This window comes from Denticeps clupeoides, chromosome 4, assembly GCF_900700375.1.
Source record: "Denticeps clupeoides chromosome 4, fDenClu1.1, whole genome shotgun sequence".
Classification (NCBI taxonomy): Eukaryota; Metazoa; Chordata; class Actinopteri; order Clupeiformes; family Denticipitidae; genus Denticeps; species Denticeps clupeoides.
Genome location: NC_041710.1, coordinates 29,179,837 through 29,202,794, shown reverse-complemented (window position 1 = coordinate 29,202,794; position 22,958 = coordinate 29,179,837). Strand labels below are relative to the sequence as shown.

The 22,958-nt window shown below is 49.1% G+C and overlaps 1 protein-coding gene across 2 annotated transcripts in view; it reads left to right on the top strand.

Annotated features, from left to right (window-relative positions):
- Nucleotides 1-21,487, top strand: part of chd7 (chromodomain helicase DNA binding protein 7) — a 34,850-nt gene extending 13,363 nt beyond the window's left edge. The window contains exons 4-38 of one of the 2 annotated variants that reach the window (XM_028976252.1): nucleotides 2,559-2,688; nucleotides 2,765-2,896; nucleotides 2,984-3,049; nucleotides 3,688-3,743; nucleotides 4,109-4,223; nucleotides 4,916-4,999; nucleotides 5,095-5,232; nucleotides 5,544-5,665; nucleotides 5,817-6,060; nucleotides 6,425-6,601; nucleotides 6,689-6,832; nucleotides 6,937-7,210; nucleotides 7,298-7,508; nucleotides 7,603-7,798; nucleotides 7,887-8,054; nucleotides 8,140-8,319; nucleotides 8,415-8,525; nucleotides 9,060-9,265; nucleotides 10,086-10,285; nucleotides 10,988-11,147; nucleotides 12,118-12,207; nucleotides 12,731-12,834; nucleotides 13,621-13,750; nucleotides 13,854-13,911; nucleotides 13,996-14,053; nucleotides 14,183-14,522; nucleotides 14,601-14,809; nucleotides 15,710-16,456; nucleotides 16,871-17,031; nucleotides 17,142-17,369; nucleotides 18,195-18,605; nucleotides 18,702-18,896; nucleotides 19,017-19,151; nucleotides 19,239-19,343; nucleotides 19,439-21,487. In XM_028976252.1, the coding sequence (XP_028832085.1) occupies nucleotides 2,559-2,688; nucleotides 2,765-2,896; nucleotides 2,984-3,049; nucleotides 3,688-3,743; nucleotides 4,109-4,223; nucleotides 4,916-4,999; nucleotides 5,095-5,232; nucleotides 5,544-5,665; nucleotides 5,817-6,060; nucleotides 6,425-6,601; nucleotides 6,689-6,832; nucleotides 6,937-7,210; nucleotides 7,298-7,508; nucleotides 7,603-7,798; nucleotides 7,887-8,054; nucleotides 8,140-8,319; nucleotides 8,415-8,525; nucleotides 9,060-9,265; nucleotides 10,086-10,285; nucleotides 10,988-11,147; nucleotides 12,118-12,207; nucleotides 12,731-12,834; nucleotides 13,621-13,750; nucleotides 13,854-13,911; nucleotides 13,996-14,053; nucleotides 14,183-14,522; nucleotides 14,601-14,809; nucleotides 15,710-16,456; nucleotides 16,871-17,031; nucleotides 17,142-17,369; nucleotides 18,195-18,605; nucleotides 18,702-18,896; nucleotides 19,017-19,151; nucleotides 19,239-19,343; nucleotides 19,439-20,551 (7,198 nt within the window). In that variant the 3' untranslated portion in view covers nucleotides 20,552-21,487. Of the gene's footprint in view, nucleotides 1-2,558; nucleotides 2,689-2,764; nucleotides 2,897-2,983; nucleotides 3,050-3,687; nucleotides 3,744-4,108; nucleotides 4,224-4,915; nucleotides 5,000-5,094; nucleotides 5,233-5,543; nucleotides 5,666-5,816; nucleotides 6,061-6,424; nucleotides 6,602-6,688; nucleotides 6,833-6,936; nucleotides 7,211-7,297; nucleotides 7,509-7,602; nucleotides 7,799-7,886; nucleotides 8,055-8,139; nucleotides 8,320-8,414; nucleotides 8,526-9,059; nucleotides 9,266-10,085; nucleotides 10,286-10,987; nucleotides 11,148-12,117; nucleotides 12,208-12,730; nucleotides 12,835-13,620; nucleotides 13,751-13,853; nucleotides 13,912-13,995; nucleotides 14,054-14,182; nucleotides 14,523-14,600; nucleotides 14,822-15,709; nucleotides 16,457-16,870; nucleotides 17,032-17,141; nucleotides 17,370-18,194; nucleotides 18,606-18,701; nucleotides 18,897-19,016; nucleotides 19,152-19,238; nucleotides 19,344-19,438 lie in introns of both variants that reach the window. The other variant, XM_028976251.1, reaches the window with a different exon arrangement.
- The last annotated feature ends 1,471 nt before the right edge of the window (nucleotides 21,488-22,958 follow it).

Sequence of the window (22,958 nt, the reverse complement as noted above, 5' to 3'; positions counted from 1 at the left end):
CTCCCCCTTCCTTTTCACCTCCTCCCCCTGTGGATAAAGTAACATGAGCTGGCTTAGGAATGCCCCACCCCCCTCTCCATTTCTTCTCCCCGGCCTGATTTTTCTGGTACACAGGAAGCCGGCTGCAGCAGGACCTCGGCAGTGTGTCACCGAGGGCCAGAGCACTAGGTCACCGGGAGGGGGTGGGGCATGTGTTTGTGTTTGCGTGCTAGGCGTGGGACATCTCTATTTAAAGTGGTAGCTAACAGCACTGGGGCAACAAAGCACCCTCATGAATCATGGCCAGGGCCCTGCATTTCTCTTTCTCTTTACTGACCGACTGAAATGTAAAGGCCTCCTTGAAATAATGCAACTTCCCAGCCTACGTTGACTTCAGACGAGCGCGGCGCGCTGAATGCTGGGTAAATGCTTGCGACTAAAGCCCATCTGACGACCCTGGACAGAATTTCCCCCCACCTGCGCCTGTAATTGCTGCTATCTAGCTTGAAAGCAGTACTATTCGTATTTTTGTCTGTCTTCCTGTCTTCTGACCACACCCAAGGGCAAGTGTTTACACTTCAACCGGCATCAAAGCTGTGCACGGCAGTCCTTCCTCGGCTTGTGTGGTTTGTGCACGCGCTGTGTAAATGACCGTTTTGCATGCCAAATAGTCACCCATGCCTGCACCGTCTCGCCGTCCGTACCCCGACTTCCTGATGAGCCCGTTTACCATTTTTCTTTTTCTTTAATTCCGTTTGAATAAGCCTTTTAAAAAAAAAATGTATTTTTCTCCTCATACAAATGAATCTGCCTACTTTCATCAATTTCTCCTCCAACACCTTCCTGCCAGAGAGCCGTCCCCAAAACAAACTAGGCCCTGTGTACCTAAGGCCACCAGACCTTTCGGTTCCTGTCCCCTTGTGGTCTGCGGACATCAGTTCTCAGGAAGCATTACGTCAGGCCATATCTGTGTCCTTCCTCTCTGTGAGTTTGCGGTTGTGTGAGGCAGCTCGAAACCGGTGGTGTAAACAGGCTTAAAGGCCTCGTCCACGCTTCCTCTCGCGGTGGACCTGTTCTGGACCACCTACTCCGCCTGAGACCCCGTCATGCTGCGGCTGACCTTGCTTTCGCGACAGAGGTGTGGCGCCACGTGCTCACGCACCAAAATGACGGCCTCCTGACGACGCGGGCGGTCCACCCCTGGCCCCTCCGCGGCTGAATCGCTTCCTTCTCCTCCACCGGAGACTGGGAGGGCGGCAGCGGGTGGAGAACCTGCTCCGAGCACCTCCACGCCTCACCTCGGCGTACCCGCTGTGGCATGTGTGTGCTTGTCGGTGTTGCCTCCCCGTACGTTTTCCTTTGTTTGCCCTGCCAGTATGTTTATGTTTGTGTGTGTGTGTGTGTGTGTGTGTGTGTGAGCAGCTGCTGTTGGAGAGCGCGCTGTGGGGGGAGTGGGGGTCCAGCTGAAGATGACTCATCTTGCTGGTGATGGCAGGTGTCCCATTAACCCTGCCCCCCCGCCTCGCCTCCCTCTTCCTCCCTCTCTCTCTCTCCCTCGCTCGCTCGCTCGCTACTCACCGCCCACAAAACCACGCCACAGCACGCCCCGGCGTCGCCCTCTTCCACTCCTTCTGCCTCCTTAATCATGTGGTGAAGCCGGGGAGGGGCGCCGGCTTTTTATTTGCGGCGGTTGCGGAGGAGCTTGGCCTTTGAAGGAGACGGCGCACGCTCTGAAGCGCCTGCCCTCTGCGCTTCAGAAAGGTCAGCCTTGGAAAGCACAACCCTGTCATCTTCCCTCCCCCCTCCGCCCAGCCCACAAGTGCTCTTCCTACCCCTGCCGTCCTCCCGGCCCTTTCCCCCTTTCCCCTCGCCGCCCCTTTGTGCGCCTCTCTCTTCCCTCCCCCTCTTCGGATGAAACGCTGGCTATCTGAAACCCAAAGCCGCAGAAACGGTGCGGCTGCAGGTGCTTTGAGAAGCGCCGGGGAGGGAGGGAGGGAGAGGAAGAGAGCGGGGGACTCTGAGAGACTCGGAGGCAAGCAGATGGCTTTAGCCAGTGGCGTCCAGCCAGAGGAACAGGTGCAGGTCACGTGACCACCGGTTACCAGGGCGATTTGATTGCTCTTGGCGTGCGAATGAAAGGCGAGGGGGGCCCCCAGAGCGGGCGAGTGAGGGAGAGCGAGCGAGCCTCCAGGGCATTGTGTAATCTGTGGCCGGGACGAGAGCGGCGGAGTGGAGTCTCGCTCCCTCGGTGGCATTTAAAAACTGCCTGGAACGGCTCCGTTTCTTCCACTTCCGCTTGACCTGCCGAAGAAGGATAATAAATATATACGCACCCTCATTCCCGCGTTTAATCTTCCTTAATCTGTTTTCAACTTTTCCCTCTGCCGGAAATTAAGACGTGTACAAAAACATGGAGAGAATTTTGGCTTCTCTCCCCCTCCTCCAATCCTTTGTACTGAATGCCATGAATAAGTTGCTCTGTAAATGTTAAGTCTTCATCTGGTCCTCCGTTCGGACTAAAAATCCATACGTCCCGGAATCCAGAGTGGAATTCAATGTTCTGTCTCTGTCGCTCACAGCACTAAGAAATTAGACACTGAGAACAGCAGCAAGAAGGACTTCAAGCGGAAGAGGGAATCTTCTGTAGGCTCTGATGTGGAAAAGACTCCCCCTCCCTCGCCAGAGGAGGATGAGGACGATGGTGTTCAGGTGAATAAAGTGTGTTCTTTAATTCCCTTGTGCAAAGTTAAGACTTTCGAGTCCGACGTACGGGTTCTGTCTGCAGAAGAGGCGCTCCAGTCGGCAGGTTAAGAGAAAACGCTACACAGAAGACCTCGAGTTCCGGATCTCAGAAGAGGATGACGATGGAGACGACTCTCCTGCACCAAAGTCCCCGTCCAATACCTCCGAGCACCAGGTCTGATGTGTGGTCATGGCTGTTTTGTTCTCTGTTAAACTCTGTGCCCCAAGAGAACCTGCTAAGCTTGTCTTGTCTGTGTGATAGGAGGTGCCTGATGCTGAGGGACCAGTGGTGGAGAAGATCATGGGTATGCGTATGACCAAGAAAAAGGTACGTGAGCGTAGCAACAATGACGTGATGTTAATAAAACCCCATCAAACCGCTACACAAGGCCTGCCCAGGCCCGGCCGGGAGAGCAGCAGGCGGTCGAGTAGTATTAATCTGAACATCCGACAACTGGTGAGCGAGGAACCCGGATCACCTTTCCGAGAGCATTCATCTCCGTCCCCGAAGAGTCTGTGAGCCGGGGCAGCGGCAGCGGCGGTGGTGGTATGAAGCACTACGGGGTTTGAGTGAGTGGCGAGGAGAGGAAGGAGAGCTCCTCCAAGGGCACGCGGCCCAAAATAAATCCGTGGCTTGTGCGCGCACACTGCTCCTTCTCTTCTCTCGCTCGCTCGCTGAGCGGCGGAGCCGCGAACGGGCGCCCGCCCAAGTAAATGGTAGGTTTGGCGTCTGCCGTAGCGCTGTGGTTTTGGCAGGAAGCCAGGTGCGGGTCGGCTTGCTGTGAATGGGGCCGTGTGTGGCGCAGGAGCTGATGTGATTCATGACTCAGCCCGGCCCTGCCGAGCAGCTCCCGGCGTAGCAGCGGGACTGACCTTTTGTTTACAGACTGGTTATTATGAAATAATGCTTCATTTAATAATGATTGTGCGTTATAACTTTCGCCTTCCTCCCCCTGTTTCTAATAGTTGGACTCTGGAGAGGAAGTTGACGTTGAAGAGTTTTACGTCAAATTCAAAAGCTTGTAAGTCACCATGTGCTTCTTTTAGAGCAAGAAAAAAATTCGAGCTATTCAAAAACCCTCAGATAATGCTGGTTATGCATGTTATACATGACATTGTGGCTTTTTAAATAACCTCATGTTTACCCAGGCTAGGCGCCAGTAGATTAATCCCAAATCATATCTTCTTTTTTTTTTTTTTTTTTTTTTCCCTCTATAACCTTTTTGAATCACCGTATGCACTTTACCTCCAAGTGTTGACTTGTCTAGACTAGGAGGTGGAGACTCATGGAAGTGTCCTCGCCATGTGCTTATTAAGGAAATATATGTTTTTATTAATTTTTCTGCATCTGTGATTTAAAATGTCACCCTACTTTACTCCTTTCTAGCTCCTATCTGCATTGTCGGTGGTCTGATGTGGAGGATCTGGAAAAGGATAAACGAATTCACCAGAAAATCAAGAGGTTTAAAGCCAAACAGGCACTTAATAACTTCATTACTGAGGTCAGTGTTTATTTGAATTTTAGTTTTTGAAATGGAATCGTGGAATGTGAGGGAATGGCACCTGTGGGGTTTCTCATGGCGTGTGTGTCGTAAATTGTCAATCTTTCATACTGTAATTTCTTGTATAAATATGAGTATGTATTTATCTAAATTCACTTCACTGATTCAAGTAGGATAACACTTCTCTATAATGAAAAATTGTTTTGGGTTTTATATCAGTCTTAGTGGTCTCCTAATACTGACTGCTAATCTGAAGTCTCTTCCCGAAATTCAGCCTTGGTGCAGAATTACAGCCACTTTTTGCCAGTCCCACAATGACTTTTTCCCCAGGATGTGTTTCGGTGTCTGTAGCTTTAAATGATGAGGAGAGCAACCTATAAAAGTGAGCTGGCATTCACGGAAATGACGACATGAACACGTCCTGTTTGGTGCAAACGGGAAGTAGTGAACCTTCTGGTTCTTCAGAGTCGCTCGCGTCTAAACTAGAAAAATCACCGAGCATCATACCGAAGGGGCAGTGGCCCCAGAGGGCTGTCACTCTCTGAACAGTGAAGCAGAATGGCCAAAGCACATGAATCACCATTTCTAGCCACTGCAGGACCACAGACAGACTTGGGGAATTATACGTAACATATAAAGTAACTGGCTTGTTTCCCTTTGGGGTCTGATCCGGGTTCATGATGATATTTCAGATGGATGACGAGCCTTTCAACCCGGACTATGTGGAAGTGGACAGGGTCCTGGATGTGTCTGAGAGCACTGATGAAAATGGAGACGTGAGCATCATTTAATACAGTAGTGTGTGAGCTGCATTTTATAGTCAAACTGCTGCCTCATGGGCTAAAGGAAAAATGTCTTTGCCCTCCTGCAGGCGGTGTTTCTGTATCTTGTGAAGTGGTGTTCCCTGCCTTATGAAGACAGCACATGGGAACTGAAAGCTGATATTGACCAGGCCAAGATAGAGGAGTTTGAGCGTGTGATGGCCCGTGAGCCACAGCTCAAGCGTGTGGTGAGTTCAAGGACCGTTGAACCGAATGCTGTGTAAAAGGTTAAAATTCATAGTTTTTTTTTTTTGGGGGGGGGTTTGCCTCAACATCTGCTTAGAGACATAGGTTTTCCATGCATTGTGGGGTTTTAAAATAGAACATTACTTAAATGTAGAGAATTCGCCTTGAGTTCTCTACAGTCTGACATGCCATTTCTTTTCTTTTTTCATTACAAAAAGAAAAAAACGCCGTGTGGGTTAAGAAGGGGGAGATATGGCCACGTTCCTGTGGTTGCCCAGAAAACCACTAACGGGAATTGTTTTATTTGAAACAGGAGCGACCTCCTGCTAGTGACTGGCAGAAATCCGAGAGTTCCAGGGAATATAAAAACAGCAACACACTCAGGGAATACCAGCTAGAGGGAGTCAACTGGCTGCTCTTCAACTGGTACAACAAGTATGTATGCAATTACCTCACTGCGCAGTAGCTACAAATGCCCCCCCAATGCTTATTCACAGACATCACCGCAAAATATGTAAAATTATAGTTTTTTCTCACTTCTACATAAATTGTTAACATGCCTCCAATGTCCCCTTCCTTCCTCCAGACGAAATTGCATACTAGCAGATGAAATGGGTCTGGGCAAGACCATTCAGTCTATCACATTCCTTTACGAGATCTTCTTAAAGGATATACAAGGGCCATACTTGGTGATCGCACCGCTTTCAACCATTCCAAACTGGGAGCGTGAGTTTCGTACTTGGACTGAGCTGAATGTGGTCGTGTACCATGGCAGCCAGGCCAGCCGACGCACCATTCAAGCTTATGAGATGTACTTCAGGGACACACAGGTAAGAACCACGTCCCCACCCTTACTTTTCCTTCCCCACAGGTTTAAGTACTGATTTGTTATCATTATTAAATAGGTATTGCAGACCAATGCCTTTTTAGAGTGAACAGTATCCTCTGTGTTTTCAAGTTGTGGCAAAATCACTTAACATTTCTTCACAGAACAACATTTACTTATTTTATTGCTAGTGGTCATAGACATCTTAACTGTTCTATGAAATGGTTTGCTAGGTTGGTGTATTTACCTGTAATGTTCATGCTGTTGACCATACTGTTGACCTCCCCTCGGGGAGCACACTTTGAAAGGCATGGCATTCATGTTTGGCTCTGTGGTGACAACCTCTTGCCCTTTGTTCTTTCCCACAGGGTCGTGTAATAAAGGGAGCCTACAAATTCCATGCGGTTATCACCACATTTGAAATGATCTTGACTGACTGCCCAGAGTTGCGCAACGTGCCCTGGCGCTGTGTCATCATCGATGAGGCACACCGTCTGAAGAATCGCAACTGCAAACTACTCGAGGGCCTGAAACTGATGGATATGGTCGGTTCACGCCTTATTCTTATTGTGGCTCGCATGCATTGTTACAGCTGCCTTTTGTTCCTCATTCTTAGTCTTTATTTCTTACAGGAACACAAGGTCCTCCTGACGGGAACACCACTACAGAACACTGTGGAGGAGCTTTTTAGTCTCCTCAATTTCTTAGAACCTGATCGCTTTCCTTCTGAGAACACGTTTATGCAGGAATTTGGAGATCTCAAAACAGAAGAACAGGTGATGTGCAAAGGACTAATGTCTTATACACTAGTTTAAATACTGGAGTACCAGGGAAGTAAGTCTGACTGACTGTCCTCTTATGTCCACGTTCCACTCAACAGGTTCAGAAGCTGCAGGGCATCCTGAAGCCCATGATGCTCAGGCGACTGAAGGAGGATGTGGAGAAGAACTTGGCTCCCAAAGAGGAAACCATCATTGAGGTCGAGCTCACCAATATACAGAAGAAATACTACCGAGCCATTCTGGAGAAGAACTTCGCTTTCTTGTCTAAGAGTGGAGGAGGAGGTGGAGGCGGTGGGGGATCTAATGTACCCAACCTGCTGAATACTATGATGGAGCTGCGGAAATGCTGCAACCATCCCTACCTCATCAATGGTCAGTTCAGACACAGATGTACAAAAAAAAAATGTGTGTGTGTGTGTGTCTCACTTTTTCTACTTTTTTTTTTTTTTTACCTTATAGGAGCTGAGGAGAAGATTTTAGAAGAATTTAGGGAAGCTCACCCCTTAGATCCCCCAGATTTCCACCTCCAGGCCATGGTTCAGGCAGCAGGCAAACTGGTCCTGATAGACAAACTACTACCCAAACTGAAGGCCGGCGGTCATCGTGTACTTATCTTCTCCCAGATGGTGCGCTGCCTGGACATCCTGGAGGACTATCTCATCCAGAGAAGGTATGTAAATTAGCCCCTGAGTACCTGTCATGGTTGGGCATGATGATGATTACACTATATGGAAGCAGGTTGAAAGATTGTTAATCCACCCCAGGTATCCATATGAGCGCATTGATGGTCGGGTGAGGGGGAACCTTCGTCAGGCAGCTATTGATCGCTTTTCCCGCCCCGACTCGGACCGTTTTGTGTTCCTGCTGTGCACTCGGGCTGGTGGCCTGGGTATCAACCTGACTGCTGCAGATACCTGTATTATTTTTGACTCTGATTGGAACCCTCAAAATGACCTCCAGGTAGGATTTTTCTAGATCCCCATTGGTCGTGTTTTATGATCACAGATTTTTTTTTTTCAGATGTTTTATTTTATTCTTATCTCTCCAGGCTCAAGCTCGATGTCATAGAATTGGACAGAGTAAGGCTGTGAAGATCTATCGCCTGATCACCAGGAACTCCTATGAGAGGGAGATGTTTGACAAGGCCAGTCTTAAGCTGGGCCTGGACAAAGCTGTACTGCAGTCCATGAGTGGCAGAGAGAATGCAGCCAATGGGGTACGGCTTCCTGTATTCTGGGTGCTTGCTGGGCGCTTGTGTGAAGGGTCAGGGCTTTTGTGCTCAATTTAATGTACAATTTCAGGTGCAGCAGCTTTCCAAGAAGGAGGTAGAGGACCTATTGCGTAAAGGAGCATACGGTGCGCTCATGGACGAGGAGGATGAGGGCTCCAAATTCTGTGAAGAGGATATTGACCAGATTTTACAGAGACGCACTCAGACCATCACCATAGAGTCAGAGGGCAAAGGCTCCACTTTTGCCAAAGTAAGTTAAAAAACGAGCATGCTTACATGGAATGTGCTGCATGACAAAAACACTGATTTATCCCTCCGTGTATACCTTGCTTTCCCACACTTTAGGCCAGCTTTGTTGCTTCTGGAAATAGAACAGACATTTCACTGGAGGACCCAGATTTCTGGCAGAAGTGGGCAAAGAAGGCTGAGCTGGACTTTGAAGTGATTAATGGAAGGGTGAGTCCCCTGCTTAGGCAGAGATAAAATGGGAAGACTAGCAGTGGGTGAGGTGAAGTCTCATGACTGGTGTTATTTATATGGTGGCTTAATCTACAGCAAGCTGCTTTTCTCATTGGTCCAGGGTGTGTGGTCATGATTGGTTGTTTTTTTGACTGATCATGGTGGGGCGGGTGGGGGTGGATTTAATCCAGGTTGCATAGCAGCCGCTCTACTAGTGTCACTTCTCATAAATATGCTAACAGAGTCTAATTAATGACACTTATTTCCTGGGGCTAATGGTGCATGGAATGTAATCATAATTTGGCTAAAGACAAGAATTGTTTAAACTTGGGTGGTATTAAATAATTACTACTAGAGCCTCATACTCAGGAGTGGAAAACATTTAATCTGCTTAAATGTGCTGAAAAGGAGGAGCTCTTCAGATTTACGCAAACTCTTTTTCTACAAGAAACTCTCAGCTTGGCTCTTTATCTTGTCTTGAAAAGGAGGAATTAGGGCATTCAGACATACCTTCTCTTTTTCTCTTTTCAGAATAACCTGGTGATTGACACGCCTCGTGTACGGAAGCAGACCCGGCACTACAGCTCCATCAAGGAGGAGGAGATGATGGAGTATTCTGAACTGGAGAGCGACTCTGAGGAAAAGCCAGTAGTCAAACCACGCAGGCCCCAGGACCGTGCCCAGGGGTACCCACGTAGCGAGTGCTTTCGTGTGGAAAAGAACCTGCTTGTCTATGGGTGAGGACTGATTTTCCTACGTTTTTGCATTGACCAATTTCGCTTTCATTTAAATTAACACCATAATAATATATGCAATTTTATATTTAGTCCCTTTTATATATTTTTTTGCTTTTGTGGCCGGGACTCTCCTGGCCCTGGTATAGAGCTTCTGTGTGTCAGCCTGGCCTGTCCCAGGGCGGTGGCAGGCATGCCGATAAGTAACGCGCACAGTTAATTAAGCACCAGGCTTCACTGCACACTGCACTAATCATGGCTGGCTACACACACCATGACCTTTTTTCCCCCCTCTCCTTTTTACCGTCAGACGAGTCTAGACCCTAAGGCTGAACAGCAAATTAGATCAATCATGTCTGAGAGGTGCTGTGTCTCATCTGATGCTTTTATGAGAGCAAAAGTCCAGTGTATAAGCGGGGAATCAGATCTGTCCCCCTACCGCTCTCAATGTGCCCTCCAGGGCATTGCTACTTCTATGTCAGGGAGAGAGGAAGTGGACTCTAGCTCCAGTGAAATAACAAGGGCGTCGGTGTCCCTGTCTGGTAACTAGTCCTGTTTTTCTCTTGGCTGTCTTCTTCGTCTTCTGTTCCTAACGGTTAACTCTGATGGTGCAAGTGTGTGCATGTTTGTCTGCTTACTCAGACTTTTCCACGCTGTAGTAGTTACTGCTCACAGACCTGTGAAGGTTGCCACTGCTCTGACAGGAAAGATTACTTGTTATATATGACACATACCACCTACCCTTGTACCCTCAGGCCTGGTTTGTAGGCTAATGATTCTCCTCTGTCTCCCTCTTGGTCCGATTCTGCCCTCCTACTTTTAGCTGGGGCCGCTGGGGCGACATCCTGTCCCACGGGCGTTTCAAGCGGCCGCTGCGGGAGCGAGACGTGGAGACCATCTGTCGTGCTCTGCTGGCGTACTGCCTCCTGCACTACCGCGGCGACGAGAACATCAAGAGCTTCATCTGGGACCTGATCACCCCCACGCAGGATGGCCAGAGCCGCACGCTTTCAAACCACTCCGGTAAGGCACCAGCTCGCTCCGGTCAGCTCTCCGGCTCTCACCCTACGTGAAATCCATTAAGGATTATCATTTTAATTTGCGTTTATCAGATCTTGTTTATCCAGTAGAATGCAGTGCGGTGTGTATTTTTAGCTCCTAGTGGGTGTCCAGCTCATCTTTAGGGAAAACACTGATTTTGGTCTGTTTAGCAGGAATTGGGTGCAGCTAAACTGTCTGAATGGCTGAAATACATTCTACCTGTTTTATGGTCTAATATTGATGTAGTTGCATAGCAACATGTCCCTATGTGGCGCATGCCATAGATCATCATGGACACTGTGTTATGTCATGTGTGTGTTCCCTAGTGTTCTTAAAGGAACAGTTTACCAGCAGATCGATTGATCCAAAGTAATCTTTTAAAATAGTTTGTCTCCTCAGATTAAATGTTCAGTTGGCGTTTTTTATATATTTATTTATTTTTTGTATGCATGTGAGCACAGTCTTGCTTGAATGCCTTAAACGTTTTCCTTTTTAAAATGAATAAATAAATCTAGATCTTCAGTTTAATATTTAGTTCTCCAGCGCAGCAAAACATGACTTCTGCAAATATTGACATCACAGGTACACCGTGTGCCTTTAGAGTTGCACTGAATGCACTTGTGTTTGCAGTTGTAGTTGAGTGTCATGTGTAGCGAGTCTAATACCAACCCTCTACCCGGTCAGGTCTCTCTGCACCAGTTCCTCGGGGTCGAAAGGGCAAGAAGGGAAAACTGCAGACCCAGCAGCCTCATGCCCCACAGGCTGACTGGCTCTCCGACTGCAACCCTGATGTCCTCCTCCAGGAGGACAGCTACAAGAGACACCTCAAACATCACTGCAACAAGTCAGTCTTTTTTTTTCTTCCTTTGGGTTTTACAACTCTGCTTTTGTGTGGTTAAGGTGGGGGTGAAAAAAAAAAAAATAACTTGATTAATTTAGTTTGAGTGCCTGTCACCCCACTGGGGAGCCACATATCCACACACGAGGCGGGAGGAAGAACCCTCCCACTGCCCCTGACTTTCAGAGATCTCTGGTTTCATTTGATAAATAAGTAATTCCTTTGGCCCGGTCAGCATTGTGTCGCAGCGACGGCTGGTTAAGTGAATGGGTGGTGGGGTGAGAGTTGCACCTTTATAAGTCTCGTTTGGAGAAATGTTAGATGAGGCAGTAAATATGAAGCCATCCCTTTTTCTTTTTTTTTTTCACCTCCCCTGACAGTCAACCATCTGTTTTACCCCGTCTATAAAGTTTTACCTGCGTGTGTGTGCACATCATTAATCTCATTCTGATATCAACCTCACTCTCTCCTTCTCCCAATCCTGAGGGGGGTGGATGGATGTGCATTAGGCAGGAAATGAAAATGAAAAAGGCAGTCGCAAGGAGATGGGGGTTTGGGTACAGGGTTGTAGGCGAGGGCTGCAGCGGCGTGCCAGGCCAGGTGCCAGGCAGACCTGTTGGAAACGGGTGAAAGGCAGCACACACCGAGGTGATTATGGGCGCCATCTGTCAGGCACGAGAGAGGGGGAGAGAGAGAGAGAGGAGGAGGAGGAGGGGGTAGATATGGAGAAGGAGGGGAGGGAGGGAGGCGCAGCGTGGCTAATCAGCCCTGGCAGCATGATGGATGAGCCGTGGCACATGCCAAAGAGCTGCTGCTGCCGCGGCCGCCACCGCTGCTGCTGCTACTGCTGCTGGCACAGCTCAACTTACTCTTTTGTTTTGCCCCATTTTTTGTTCCCCCGTCTCCCATTTCTTTTGTTGACCTTTTTTTTTTCCCCCTTATTGTGTTTTAAACATTTTCTCCCTAACTGTTCCAGAGTTCTGCTGCGTGTCCGCATGCTGTACTATCTGCGACAGGAAGTCATCGGAGATCAGGCCGAGCGCATCCTGGAGGGAGCTGATTCCAGGTTGGCATCCCTTTTCCTTCGGTCCACGCTGTCCTCCCTCTCTCTCTCTCTCTCTCACACACACACACACACACACACACACACACACACACACACAGCTTCTGCCAGCTGCCTTATCTGGTCTCTCCTTCCTTCACCTTCTCCTCTCCCTCCCCCCACATCCCTCTGTGCTCTCCTCTGCCCCTCCCTTCCCACCCTCCTTACCCAGATGTGCATGCATGTATAATGTGGAGACGTGCTCTCCATGTTTAAGCGCCTGCGGGACTTGTCTGAAGTTCTGAAATGAGGCTGCTGGCTGCGTGATGAGCAGGCAGCGTACACACACGTCTCCTACCTGTAATAAGATTGGCCTTGCATAAAGTAGCTCCATGGTGCTAATGATGGCACTTCCGTCCCAGATGTCTGCGGATAGACGCTCCGCAGTCACCCTAATCTCGTGAATGTCCCTGTTGTAATTTAAACCGTCTGTCCTTTTATTTTTTGCTTTGTCCTGCTCATTTAGTTTCTTTTCCTTTTGTTACAGTGAGTTGGACATTTGGCTTCCTCATCAGTTCCATGCAGAGGTCCCTACTGATTGGTGGAACATTGAAGCTGACAGATCTCTTCTCATTGGTGTCTTCAAGCATGGTGAGACCACACCCCTGTGTTGAATATTTATGTCCTTTCTGAGCGCTCTGCCCACAAATGGTCTTTTTCCATCGCTGTAAAAAAGCAAATAAATGAACTAATCGGGTCGCCTGGTTCAAAGTCCCCTTACTACCATCGTGTCTTAACCAGGGGGACTGTCCCTGTAACTTGGTGTAATGGTCTTCCTCCTGAAGAGGGATTTTAGACAGGTTTCCCATAGTCCCATGCCCCTCTGTGTGTGCAGTTTTTCATCCTGCCTCTTTAAGCCGCAGGGCGTTTTCATATTTGTGTTTAATCATAATCCCAGTACAGCAGCGAGGTCTTTGGAGAAGGTAACTGATTGTCCATAAACCACCTCATGATTACGGGTTGGCTCAGGCCCTGCCAGCCGTTAGGAACAATGTGTCACCGCATAAATCCTAATTGAAATTTGATGTTCCGGCCAGGGAGGAGGGAAATGGGAGCGTTTGCTCCTTCGCTGACTCTCAGCTGAAGTGCGTCCAGCCTGCCGCTCGGCTTCTTCCCCCCGCGGTGCGCCGCCTGCATCAGCGGCCTTAAATCCTTTCTGCTTGGACTGGTCTCTCGCTCGCTCTTAAGTCCATTTGAGGCTGAAGTTAGCGTCGATGCTGGCCTGTCTTTTATTCTAATTAAGTGGGGACGCTATTGAGACACAGCAGCTTTACCACGTTCCTTTCCTCCATTTTTTTTTTTTGTTGACTTCTCCATTGTTTGTCCTTATTTAAAATTGGAGCCTGAGTGGTAGCTGTTGTTTCCCGTCCCTCTCAGGCTACGAGAAGTACAACTCCATGCGCGCCGACCCCGCCCTGTGTTTCCTGGAGCGGGTGGGCATGCCCGATGCCAAAGCCATCGCCGCCGAGCAGAGGGGAACGGACGTGATGGCAGATGGTGGCGATGGGTAAGTTTGTTCCAGAGAGGGCAAAGCTAAAAAGCCCCAACATCCCCACCCCCCCTCCTGGAGCTAGTTTCTGATTAGGTCTCGGTCTTTTTCCATTGAACAGAGAGGACGAAGATCCAGAGTATAAGCCTTTGCGCATGCCCTTCAAAGATGATATGGACGTAAGTTTACAACGATTTGAACGTTTCTAAAATACTGTGAATTTAAGAAGGTAAAAATAAAAAAATGTCTCTCTTTGTCTTCAGGATTTCACCAACTCTCCTCTAGATGATAAAGAAGAGGCGATGGACATAGACCGTGAAGGTACACCTCTTACTCTGAAATGAATTGTGTTTTTTTTTTTTTTTTTTTTTTTTTTTTTTTTTGTACTTTCTGCTGATTGTGATTGGGAAATATTGTCTATGGTGCCCTGATGTTCTTTCTTTTTTGTAGTTTCAGTAAAAGAGGGAGAGAACGGTAAAAGTGGGAACCTGTACTGGCCCCCAGCCTCTGCCCTCACCGCTCGTCTCCGGCGGCTCATCACCGCCTACCAGCGCACCCACAAGAGAGAGCAGCTCCGGCAGGAGGCCATGAACAAGCCCGACCGCCGCCGGCGACGCTTCCGAGAAGATCTGCTAGCGATGGGCACCGAAGGCGTGGCCTACACGCCCCCAGATGCTGCCGTCTTACTGGCCGAGGCGGGGCCCTTTTTGGGAAAGGGTTCTCCGTTCATCCCTGAGAGCACTGCGCTGATCGCCGATACGAGTGCCTTCTTCAAGGAGAGGCGACAGAGGTGGGTTGCCATGATTTAATGTTGGACAATTCTGTGCATTGAGGATTTTGAAAGATGGCTTCCATTTTCGCCGTCCAGGTGGACTCGTCGCGAGGAAGCTGACTTTTACCGCGTGGTGTCGACGTTTGGGGTCATCTACGATACCCCAAGTCAGCGGTTCGACTGGAGCCAGTTCCGCGCCTTTGCGCGACTCGACAAGAAGACTGATGAGAGCTTGGAAAAGTACTATTACTCCTTTGTGGCCATGTGCAAGCGGGTGTGCCGAATGCAAGTGAAATCCGACACAGGTAATAGCAGAGGTAGGGATTCGAACCCTGACCCTATGACTCCCACTCACCCCCATGTTATTTCATGCTTGGCCTCTCATTGCAATTTTAGTTTGTGAATTTCCACGTACTGTTTCCTGGACGTTTCTTGCCTGACCTTCCAGTAGTTCTTCAGGCACTTGAGGTTTTACAGAAATAAGCAGACACAACGAAGAAAGGACCGCTTGCTAGGTATCATCTGTATTTTGGAAAGTAATAACTAACTACGCTCTTGGGCCTTTTTGTCAGTGGTTCTTTTATTTAACAGTAGTAGCTGTTCTTATAATGATGAGTTTATATCGGGGCGAGTGCCGTAGGGATTATGGCTCCCATGCATCCCCATTTAAACCCCCTTCTGTCAACACTGCCAAACCAAACCTGCATGTATCTTATAAGCAATTTAATAAGTTCCTGCTAAATTTACAATTTGCAGACGCTCCCTGTAATGCCACCAGAATATTCCCATTAGAGTTTTATGTGGTGGTGGGTAGTGTGTTGTACAGTCTGATTTCATGCGTAAGAGTTTTGAGGGTTTTATTTTTTTTCCCCTTTTAACAGCAGGTCGATCTTTGAAATTTAAATCACTGGGCGGTTGTAACTTGTTTGACCCAATTCCTCCCCCCAGTCCTCGTTCCTGCTGTCACCCTTTCCCCGTCTCTGCCTTCCATTTTTTTCCCCTCTCCTCTCACTCCTGCTGTTTTTGTCTCCACTCTTCCTGCTGTTGCACAACCCGCTTTCTCTTCTTTCTTTTCAGGCCCCTCACTCATTCCCTCCCTCCCTCCTCCTTTTGATCTCCCTCATTCCATCATATTCACTCTAGTTCAGTCACTGTGATGCCACTCATGTTTTTTTTTTTTGTTTTTTTTGTTCTTCCCTGATTAGATTTGGCAGACCCCACCCTCATCATAGACCCAATCACAGAGGAGCGGGCTTCTCGCACCCTGTACCGCATCGAGCTGCTCCGCCGAATCAGAGAGCAGGCTCTTGTGCACCCGCAGCTGGAGGAACGGCTGCGCCTGTGCCAGCCCAGCCCCGAGCTGCCTCCCTGGTGGGAGCCTGGTCGCCATGACCACGACCTCCTGCGCGGCGCCGCCAAGCACGGAGTGAGCCGCACCGACTACCACATCCTGAACGACCCCGAGCTCAGCTTCCTGGAGGCGCACCGTCGCTTCGCACAGAGCCAGCAGCCTGGCAACCCCGGCGCCGAGCAGCTTCCCCCGCTCAGCCCCTCTCCGCAGGGCACGCCCTCACACCTCCCCAAGGAGGAGCAGCCAGAGGTGGCGAAGGACGAGGACGATTGTGACTCTTCGCTGGCCGTCAGTCAGACAGACAAGTGCAGTGGGGACCTTGAATCCCTCCCAGAAGAGGAGAAGCCCAGCACTGTCTCTCCTAAAGAGGAGGAAGAGGAAGCGAAGGAGCTGAAAGAAGAAAAAGACGAGGTGGTGGTGAAGGCTGAGGAAGAGGAGAGTGATGAGGAGCCAAAGACCCTGGAGACCTCTGACCACCCTGTGTGTGAGGAGCAGGAGGCCATCAGTGAAAAGGAAGCCAAGGCAGACAAGGCTTCTGAGGAAGATGAGGAGGAAAAGATGTATGATGATGACAAATCTGAGAAATCCTTGCAGGCTGAAGGTTTGTCCAACATGTTGTGAACATTTTGACCTGATGCTCTTTTTTTAATGTTTTTTTTTTTTTTTTTAAGATGAATAATGGGATTTTTTTTTTTTTTTTTTTACCCAGTGGTTATGCTATTCATAATCGTTTTAATGAAACTTTGGTTTTCTCCTCATATTACAAGCTGGTCCTCTGTGGCGGCCTGCCATTTTGAAGGGGTGGTCTGGCCATTTTAGATGCGTGTAACATGCATGTCACTGTTTATGGTGTTTGCTGTAGAGTTGAGCTCTCCCCCTGCTGGATATGTTCAGTGACTGGTCTAAAAATAACAGCAAAATATCACCATTTTATTTATTTATTTTAATATTGTGAACTTTTTATTAATCCAAGGTTGGTGTGGTTTGACTGGTAAAAACTGGTTTTCCCGTTTAGGTGGAGCTGCCTCCGACAGGAAGAATTTTGATGAAGAAAGCAACGCCTCCCTGAGCACAGTGCGGGAAGAGACACGAGATGGCTTCGGTGCAGACGACGGGGAAACGTCCTCTGCCCAGATGTTCAATGATCGGTCCTTCATCTTCTCATTCTGGCCCAAGGTTAGCGTCGCAGTAAATACTCTCATCAGGGTAACTAGAATCCGGCTCAAGGGCACAGATGTGACTTTTTGCCTGTGCGTCAATTCGTTTTTGCTCATTTACATTCTCAGGACCGGGTAATGATCAATCGGATGGACTACGTATGTGAGGCCATCATCAAGGGCAAGTGGCCCACCAACAGGAGGCAGTTCTTTGATTTCCCCGGCCTGCTTCCTGGTTATTCCTCTGTGAACGTGGACAGCCCTCTGCAGAGGCGGAGTCTGGGTGATCTGTCTGTGGCCGGACAGGCCAGCTTCAGTGGCAGCGAGGATCTCACCATGTCCCCGCAGGTCAACAAGGTAAGTTCAGCACTGTCATCCTGCTGCATTTAAAGGTCTCATGACAAGATTTTTCTTGGTGCAGAATTACGGCCACTTTGATCCAGTCCTACAATTCTCCAGGGCGCGCCGTTTCGGTGTTTTTAGCTTTAAATGCTAATGAGGAGGAGAGAGGTGGGACGTGGAGGAGAACAGCCTATGGAAGTGGAAGCGCATTTGCGGAAATAACGTCAACACCACCATTCACAAACCACAATGTTTGCCGCAGACAGGAATTAGTGTTTGGTTAATACAATTAACCCACTGGTTCTTTAGAGGCTCTAAAAATATGTTTGTGCTCATTTTTACAATCGGCGAGCAACTGCAGTGCTATGCGCGTTTACAAGCCATGATTGTTAGTGGAGATGGGAAGTTCTCTGGGCAGGCAAAGCATGAAAAAGGGGAGGTATCGCTCAGACGCTCTAATCTGAAATTTGTCCCCTTATGTCATCATAAGGGGACAAATTTCAGATTAGAGCGTCTGAGCTTCCGGCAAAGCAGAATGGCCAACACACTCTTTATACAGATCACCATTTCTAGCCACTGCAGGACCATAGACAGGCTAGGAGAACTCGTATTCATGTTAAATCTCACAAAGTGAGAATTTCATGTCATGGGACCTTTTTAACGGGTTCTATGTGTTTATAACAGTATGTTTACTGTTGTGGTGCTCTGTCCTACTTCCCAACATGTGATGGGCACTCGAATGAATACAACTATTACATTTTATGGCATTTATCAGACCCTCTTGTCCAAAGTGACTTGCATTCAATCCTAAAGCTGCTCTCTCCATCTCTGTGATGCCAGGATGAGGCCCTGAGCCTCTCGGTGCCACGGCAGCGCCGTCGGCGTCGCAGGAAGGTGGAAATTGAGGCAGAGCGTGCTGCCAAGCGACGTAACCTGATGGAGATGGTGGCTCAGCTGCGCGAGTCCCACGCCGCTGACAGCCAAGCGCACCCCATGGACCTGACTAAAGCACTGCACGGCCTCGCGCCTTCCTCCTCCACCTCCTCCTCTGCTTTCCCCGGGGCCCTGGCCTCCTCCACTGCCCTGAAAGCCCAGATGGAGCTGCTGCAGGCGGGCACTCCATCTCGACTCCGCGCCAACGGCTCACTGCTGGACGCCGAGCTGCCCACGCGTCGCAGGAGAGGGCGCAGGAAAAACGTGGAGGGCCTGGAACTGCTCTTCATGAATAACAAGAGAAGCACGCTCAACGCCGTACGTTATTAGCTTCCGTTTGAAATTTGTCATTCCGTTTCTTTCTTAAACGTTCATGAACCGTACTGAACCCCTGTCATTCTCGTCTTGGTACAGGAGGAATCTGAGGGTGCAAAAACATTTGCAGAAGGAGCATCTCTCCCGGCACGAGCAGACAGACACTTACCATCTGCTGGCCAGAAGGGCCCTGGCGGTGGGGTGGAGGAAGGAGATGGCCCCAGCACCAAGGACTTGAGGGAGTGGTTCAGACAAAACCCCACATTCACCATGGATATGCCTGGATATGTACCAGTGAGTGATCCCACTGATAATACTGGACCGGGTGTCCCCGACCCACGGATGGTCTTCAGGTAGACCACTAGAACGATTAGTCGAAAGTTTATACGTTTCTTTTCTTATTGCTTGCTACAGAAGAGCGAGGATCTCTCGCAGTTCCCCAAACCCAAGCAGAAGAGACACCGCTGTCGCAACCCCAACAAAATTGACATTAACACACTAACTGGTGAAGAACGGGTTCCGGTGGTAAACCGGAGAAACGGGCGAAAGGTGAGGCTTTTTATTTATTTATTTTCCCCCTCTCTCCCTCACTCTCTCTGTTTCTGGAACCTTTTCTTATGCTTTCTTGTTCTTCAGATGGGAGGTGCTATGGCTCCACCTATGAAGGACTTACCCAGATGGCTGGTTGAAAATCCCGAATTTGCGGTTGCTCCTGACTGGACGGACATAGTCAAACAGTCGGTACGTGAAATTTTACCCTCCGCCTATGACATTGATTTGTTGGCCTTTACGTTGCCTAGACTCATTTTTCCTCTCTCTCACTCTCTCCTCTTAAGGGCTTCCTCCCAGAGTCCATGTTCGATCGTCTCTTGACTGGACCTGTGGTTCGCGAGGAGGGCGTCCGTCGCAGGGGGCGACGGCCTAAATCTGAAATCGCCAAGGCAACCGCCGCTGCCCAGGCGGCAGCCGTGGCGGCGGCGGCGGCCTCCACGGCGGGTGTGAGCCCGCTGCTGATGAACGGCCTGTTTGGAGGCATGGACCTCACCAGCCTGCAGGGTCTTCAGAACCTGCAGAATCTCCAGCTGGCTGCAGGGCTGATGGGCCTACCCCCGGCACTAGGGGGCGCTGCTGATGGCAAGCATTCGGCCTCAGCAATGTTGCCGCTCATGTTGCCTGGCATGGGTGGGCTGCCCAACATGTTTAGCCTTGGTGGTCTTTTTGGAGGGAACCTGGCTGCCTCCACTTCAGCTGCGACTACTTCAAATGGCACCACGTCATCGAAAGACCAGGGTGAGGGGGGGGACAAAACCAAACCCAAGAAGGAGGACGAGGCCAAGGACGAAGGGGACCAGCAGCAGGAGGAGGAGGAGTCTGAAGAGAAGGAGAAAGGAGGGGAGAAGAGCAGCGGCCTGGTCGACGAGTCGAGCGAGGGGAGTGGAGACGCCCTGAACGCGGCAGCCGCCGCCGCTGCCGCCACCGCGGCTGGCATGTCTACTAACCCACTGGCCTTTAACCCCTTCCTACTGTCCACCATGGCCCCTGGACTCTTCTACCCCTCCATGTTCCTGCCTCCGGGCCTGGGAGGGCTGGCTCTATCGGGATTCCCTGCGGCCTCGCTTGCCGACCTGCAGGGCGGCGTTGCAGGGGCCTTGGGGGCCGCGGATGCAAGCAAGGAGCCCGAGAAAAGACACAACCGCGACGATGAAAAGCCTGCTGCCGCCGCGTCGTCAGTCAACACCGCAGACAACGCGGGCGACGACAGCGATTCCGACGAGAGGCAGAACAAGACTGCCGGATCCTCCGTACTCGATGAGGACATGGCTGGTCCAGCCGAGGAGCTGGACTCTCTAGAGGGGGGAGAGGATGAGGATGATGACGACGAAGACGATGATGATGACGACGAAGACGACGATGATGTGGACGAGGAGGACGAGGACAAAAGTGACTAAGAAAGCCTGGCTTGGCCTGATCTGGGGCATTTGACCGTTCACTCGTTCTGAAGCTTTTCTCCTGTTGAATGGTTAGACCAGTTGTTTACATGCCAACCCAAATCCAAACCTGTCATTTTCTTTTTTTTTTTTTTTGTTTTGTTGTTGACCAGTATAATTAAATCTGTGGGGAGGGCCTGAAAAACGATAAGCTGTCTCTATAACCATTAGCATAGCCAGGGAAAGGCAAACGAAGTAGAGATGTTCAGATGTGAAAAGGATTCTTTTTTTTTTTTTTTTTTTTCTTCCTACTTTATTTTATTTCATATTGGGCACTGTGGTGCTTTCTAGAAGATGTCCAATTTCCTCCAATATTATAGGAAGTAATCGTTCCAATAGTGCTATGCTGCTTTTTTGTTTTTCCTTCTGTCGATGTAACAATAAGTAGCCGATTGTTTAAAGTTCAGTGGCGTACAATTTAAACGGCATTAAACAAATTTTTGCTGCTGAATTATTATTATTTTTTTTATTTTTTTTTCCTCCTCCATTGTACTTTTGAGCTGTGAGGAGCAGGATAAAGTTCTCACATATCATAGCTTATACTGTTCTGACTGTTCCAAGTCTCTCACACTGACAATCCCAACAGGGGTGAGGAGACCTCTCAATCCTGTGGAGACAGCAATAACGAAGGCAGCTTTTGAATGTTCGATTTTACTCTAAATAAGCAAAGTGTGTGTGTTTTGGGGGGGGGGGGAGATGACGTGAAAAATTACTGCAGTCAATTTCTCATTCTATCCATGTTAATGCACTGGTATTAAGAATAAAAAATGAAATCAGGTACCTTTTATCTATTGAATGGACTTTTGTTACTTTAACCACAAAGCTGAACAGCATTACCTCAATTCTAACTAGCCTTGAAGTTTACAGACCTAAAAGTTGTAAATGTTGTTTTTTTTTTTTTTTTTTTTTTTCCCCTCTTTGTCGCTTGTTCAATGTTTTTTTTTTTTTTCTTTTTTTTCTTTCTTTTTTTTTTTTTTTTTTGAAAACATCATGTATGATGATCTGTAAATGGCTGCCAACTGTAGTAATGATGCTTTTAATAAAAGTGACTCACAATATTCGCCTAGGAAACCAAAACCACGTGTGATTTTTCTCTGTGCGATCGCATATTCGTGCAGTGATGTAGTGTCTGCTAACGGTAAGCCTATTGTTCTGCTGAAAGGACGAACTTCCCCTCGTGGCCGGAACTGCGCGGAATTCCTAGCTGCTGCTTTTTTTTCCCCAATTGTTATTTGGGGGATGCATGGGAATAAATAGTTGTGTGATTATTTGAAAATTAGAATCTACTGGTGGATTTAAACCCATTCTGATGCTTTAGTGCCTCTGGTTCTCTGTTTAGAAGTACAGATAAATAAGACCCTGGAATTAATTTATTTTTCCTTTTCTTTTGTCTTAAACCTCCACATTGTAGGTTTTTTGTTTTTTTTTTCCTCTGGTGTAGCCGTGGCCGAATGAAGAGACCGTCCTGTTTACTGTGGTCGTTCTAAACACCACTCCTGTGGCGAGGCTGACGTGACGAGCTCTGACAGGACGAGAGGACGTGGCAGGGGCTCTGTGTCCGCTCCAGTGACCACCCATTATAAACCTAACGCCTGGAACAAGAGGACCCCCCCCCCCCACACTGTCCCTCCTCTTCCCCTTCCAACAGACTACTCTCATAATTGTGCTTTCTGATGAAGTGGCTTGTGAAAAGTGCGGGTTTCGCATGCTTTTCTTTCCGCTGTAGAGGCCGGAGCGCCGCGTCCCGGGGAGGGGCCGTCGTTGGTCTCCGCAGGGTCCTCGACGCTCAGATACGAGATGCATTTTCATACGGCAACTGAGACTTCTAGACCCCCCCCCATCCGCAGCCGCCCGTCGCCGTGCAGAGTGCCGCGTGGCCAGGATTGCTCTGTTTGGCCCAGCTTGTGAAGGCAAAGTGCACCTTCCACCTAATGACCTCTTAACTGCAAAGCTTTGTTGGTGTGACTCCGAACCAAATTAGTAGGATTTAACAAAACCTAATATTTCCAGTAGCCTTTGGCCGGGTTCGTGCAGCATGTAGCTTCTGATCCGCAATGCATGCGTTTCTCCTCCGAGGTCGTGGGCTTAGGAGGTCCCGGTGAAATTCGGACTCCTGTTCGGGTCAACTTATATTCAGGTCGCTGATCTGCATGTCGGTGACGAAGTGTGTGACCGATCACGATGAACTGTGCTGGTGACTCCGCCACCAAGATGTCGTCCTCGTCCTCTCTGCTGTGGGGATCTGAAGCTGTCACATACTCTCTCTTTCTCACGCGCTGCCTGGCTCCCCCGAGACGGATGTGTCATTCGTGACATTGAGGGTGAGAGGCAGCGCGTCCGTCGCTGACTGGGTGACGAGTGGCGCCCC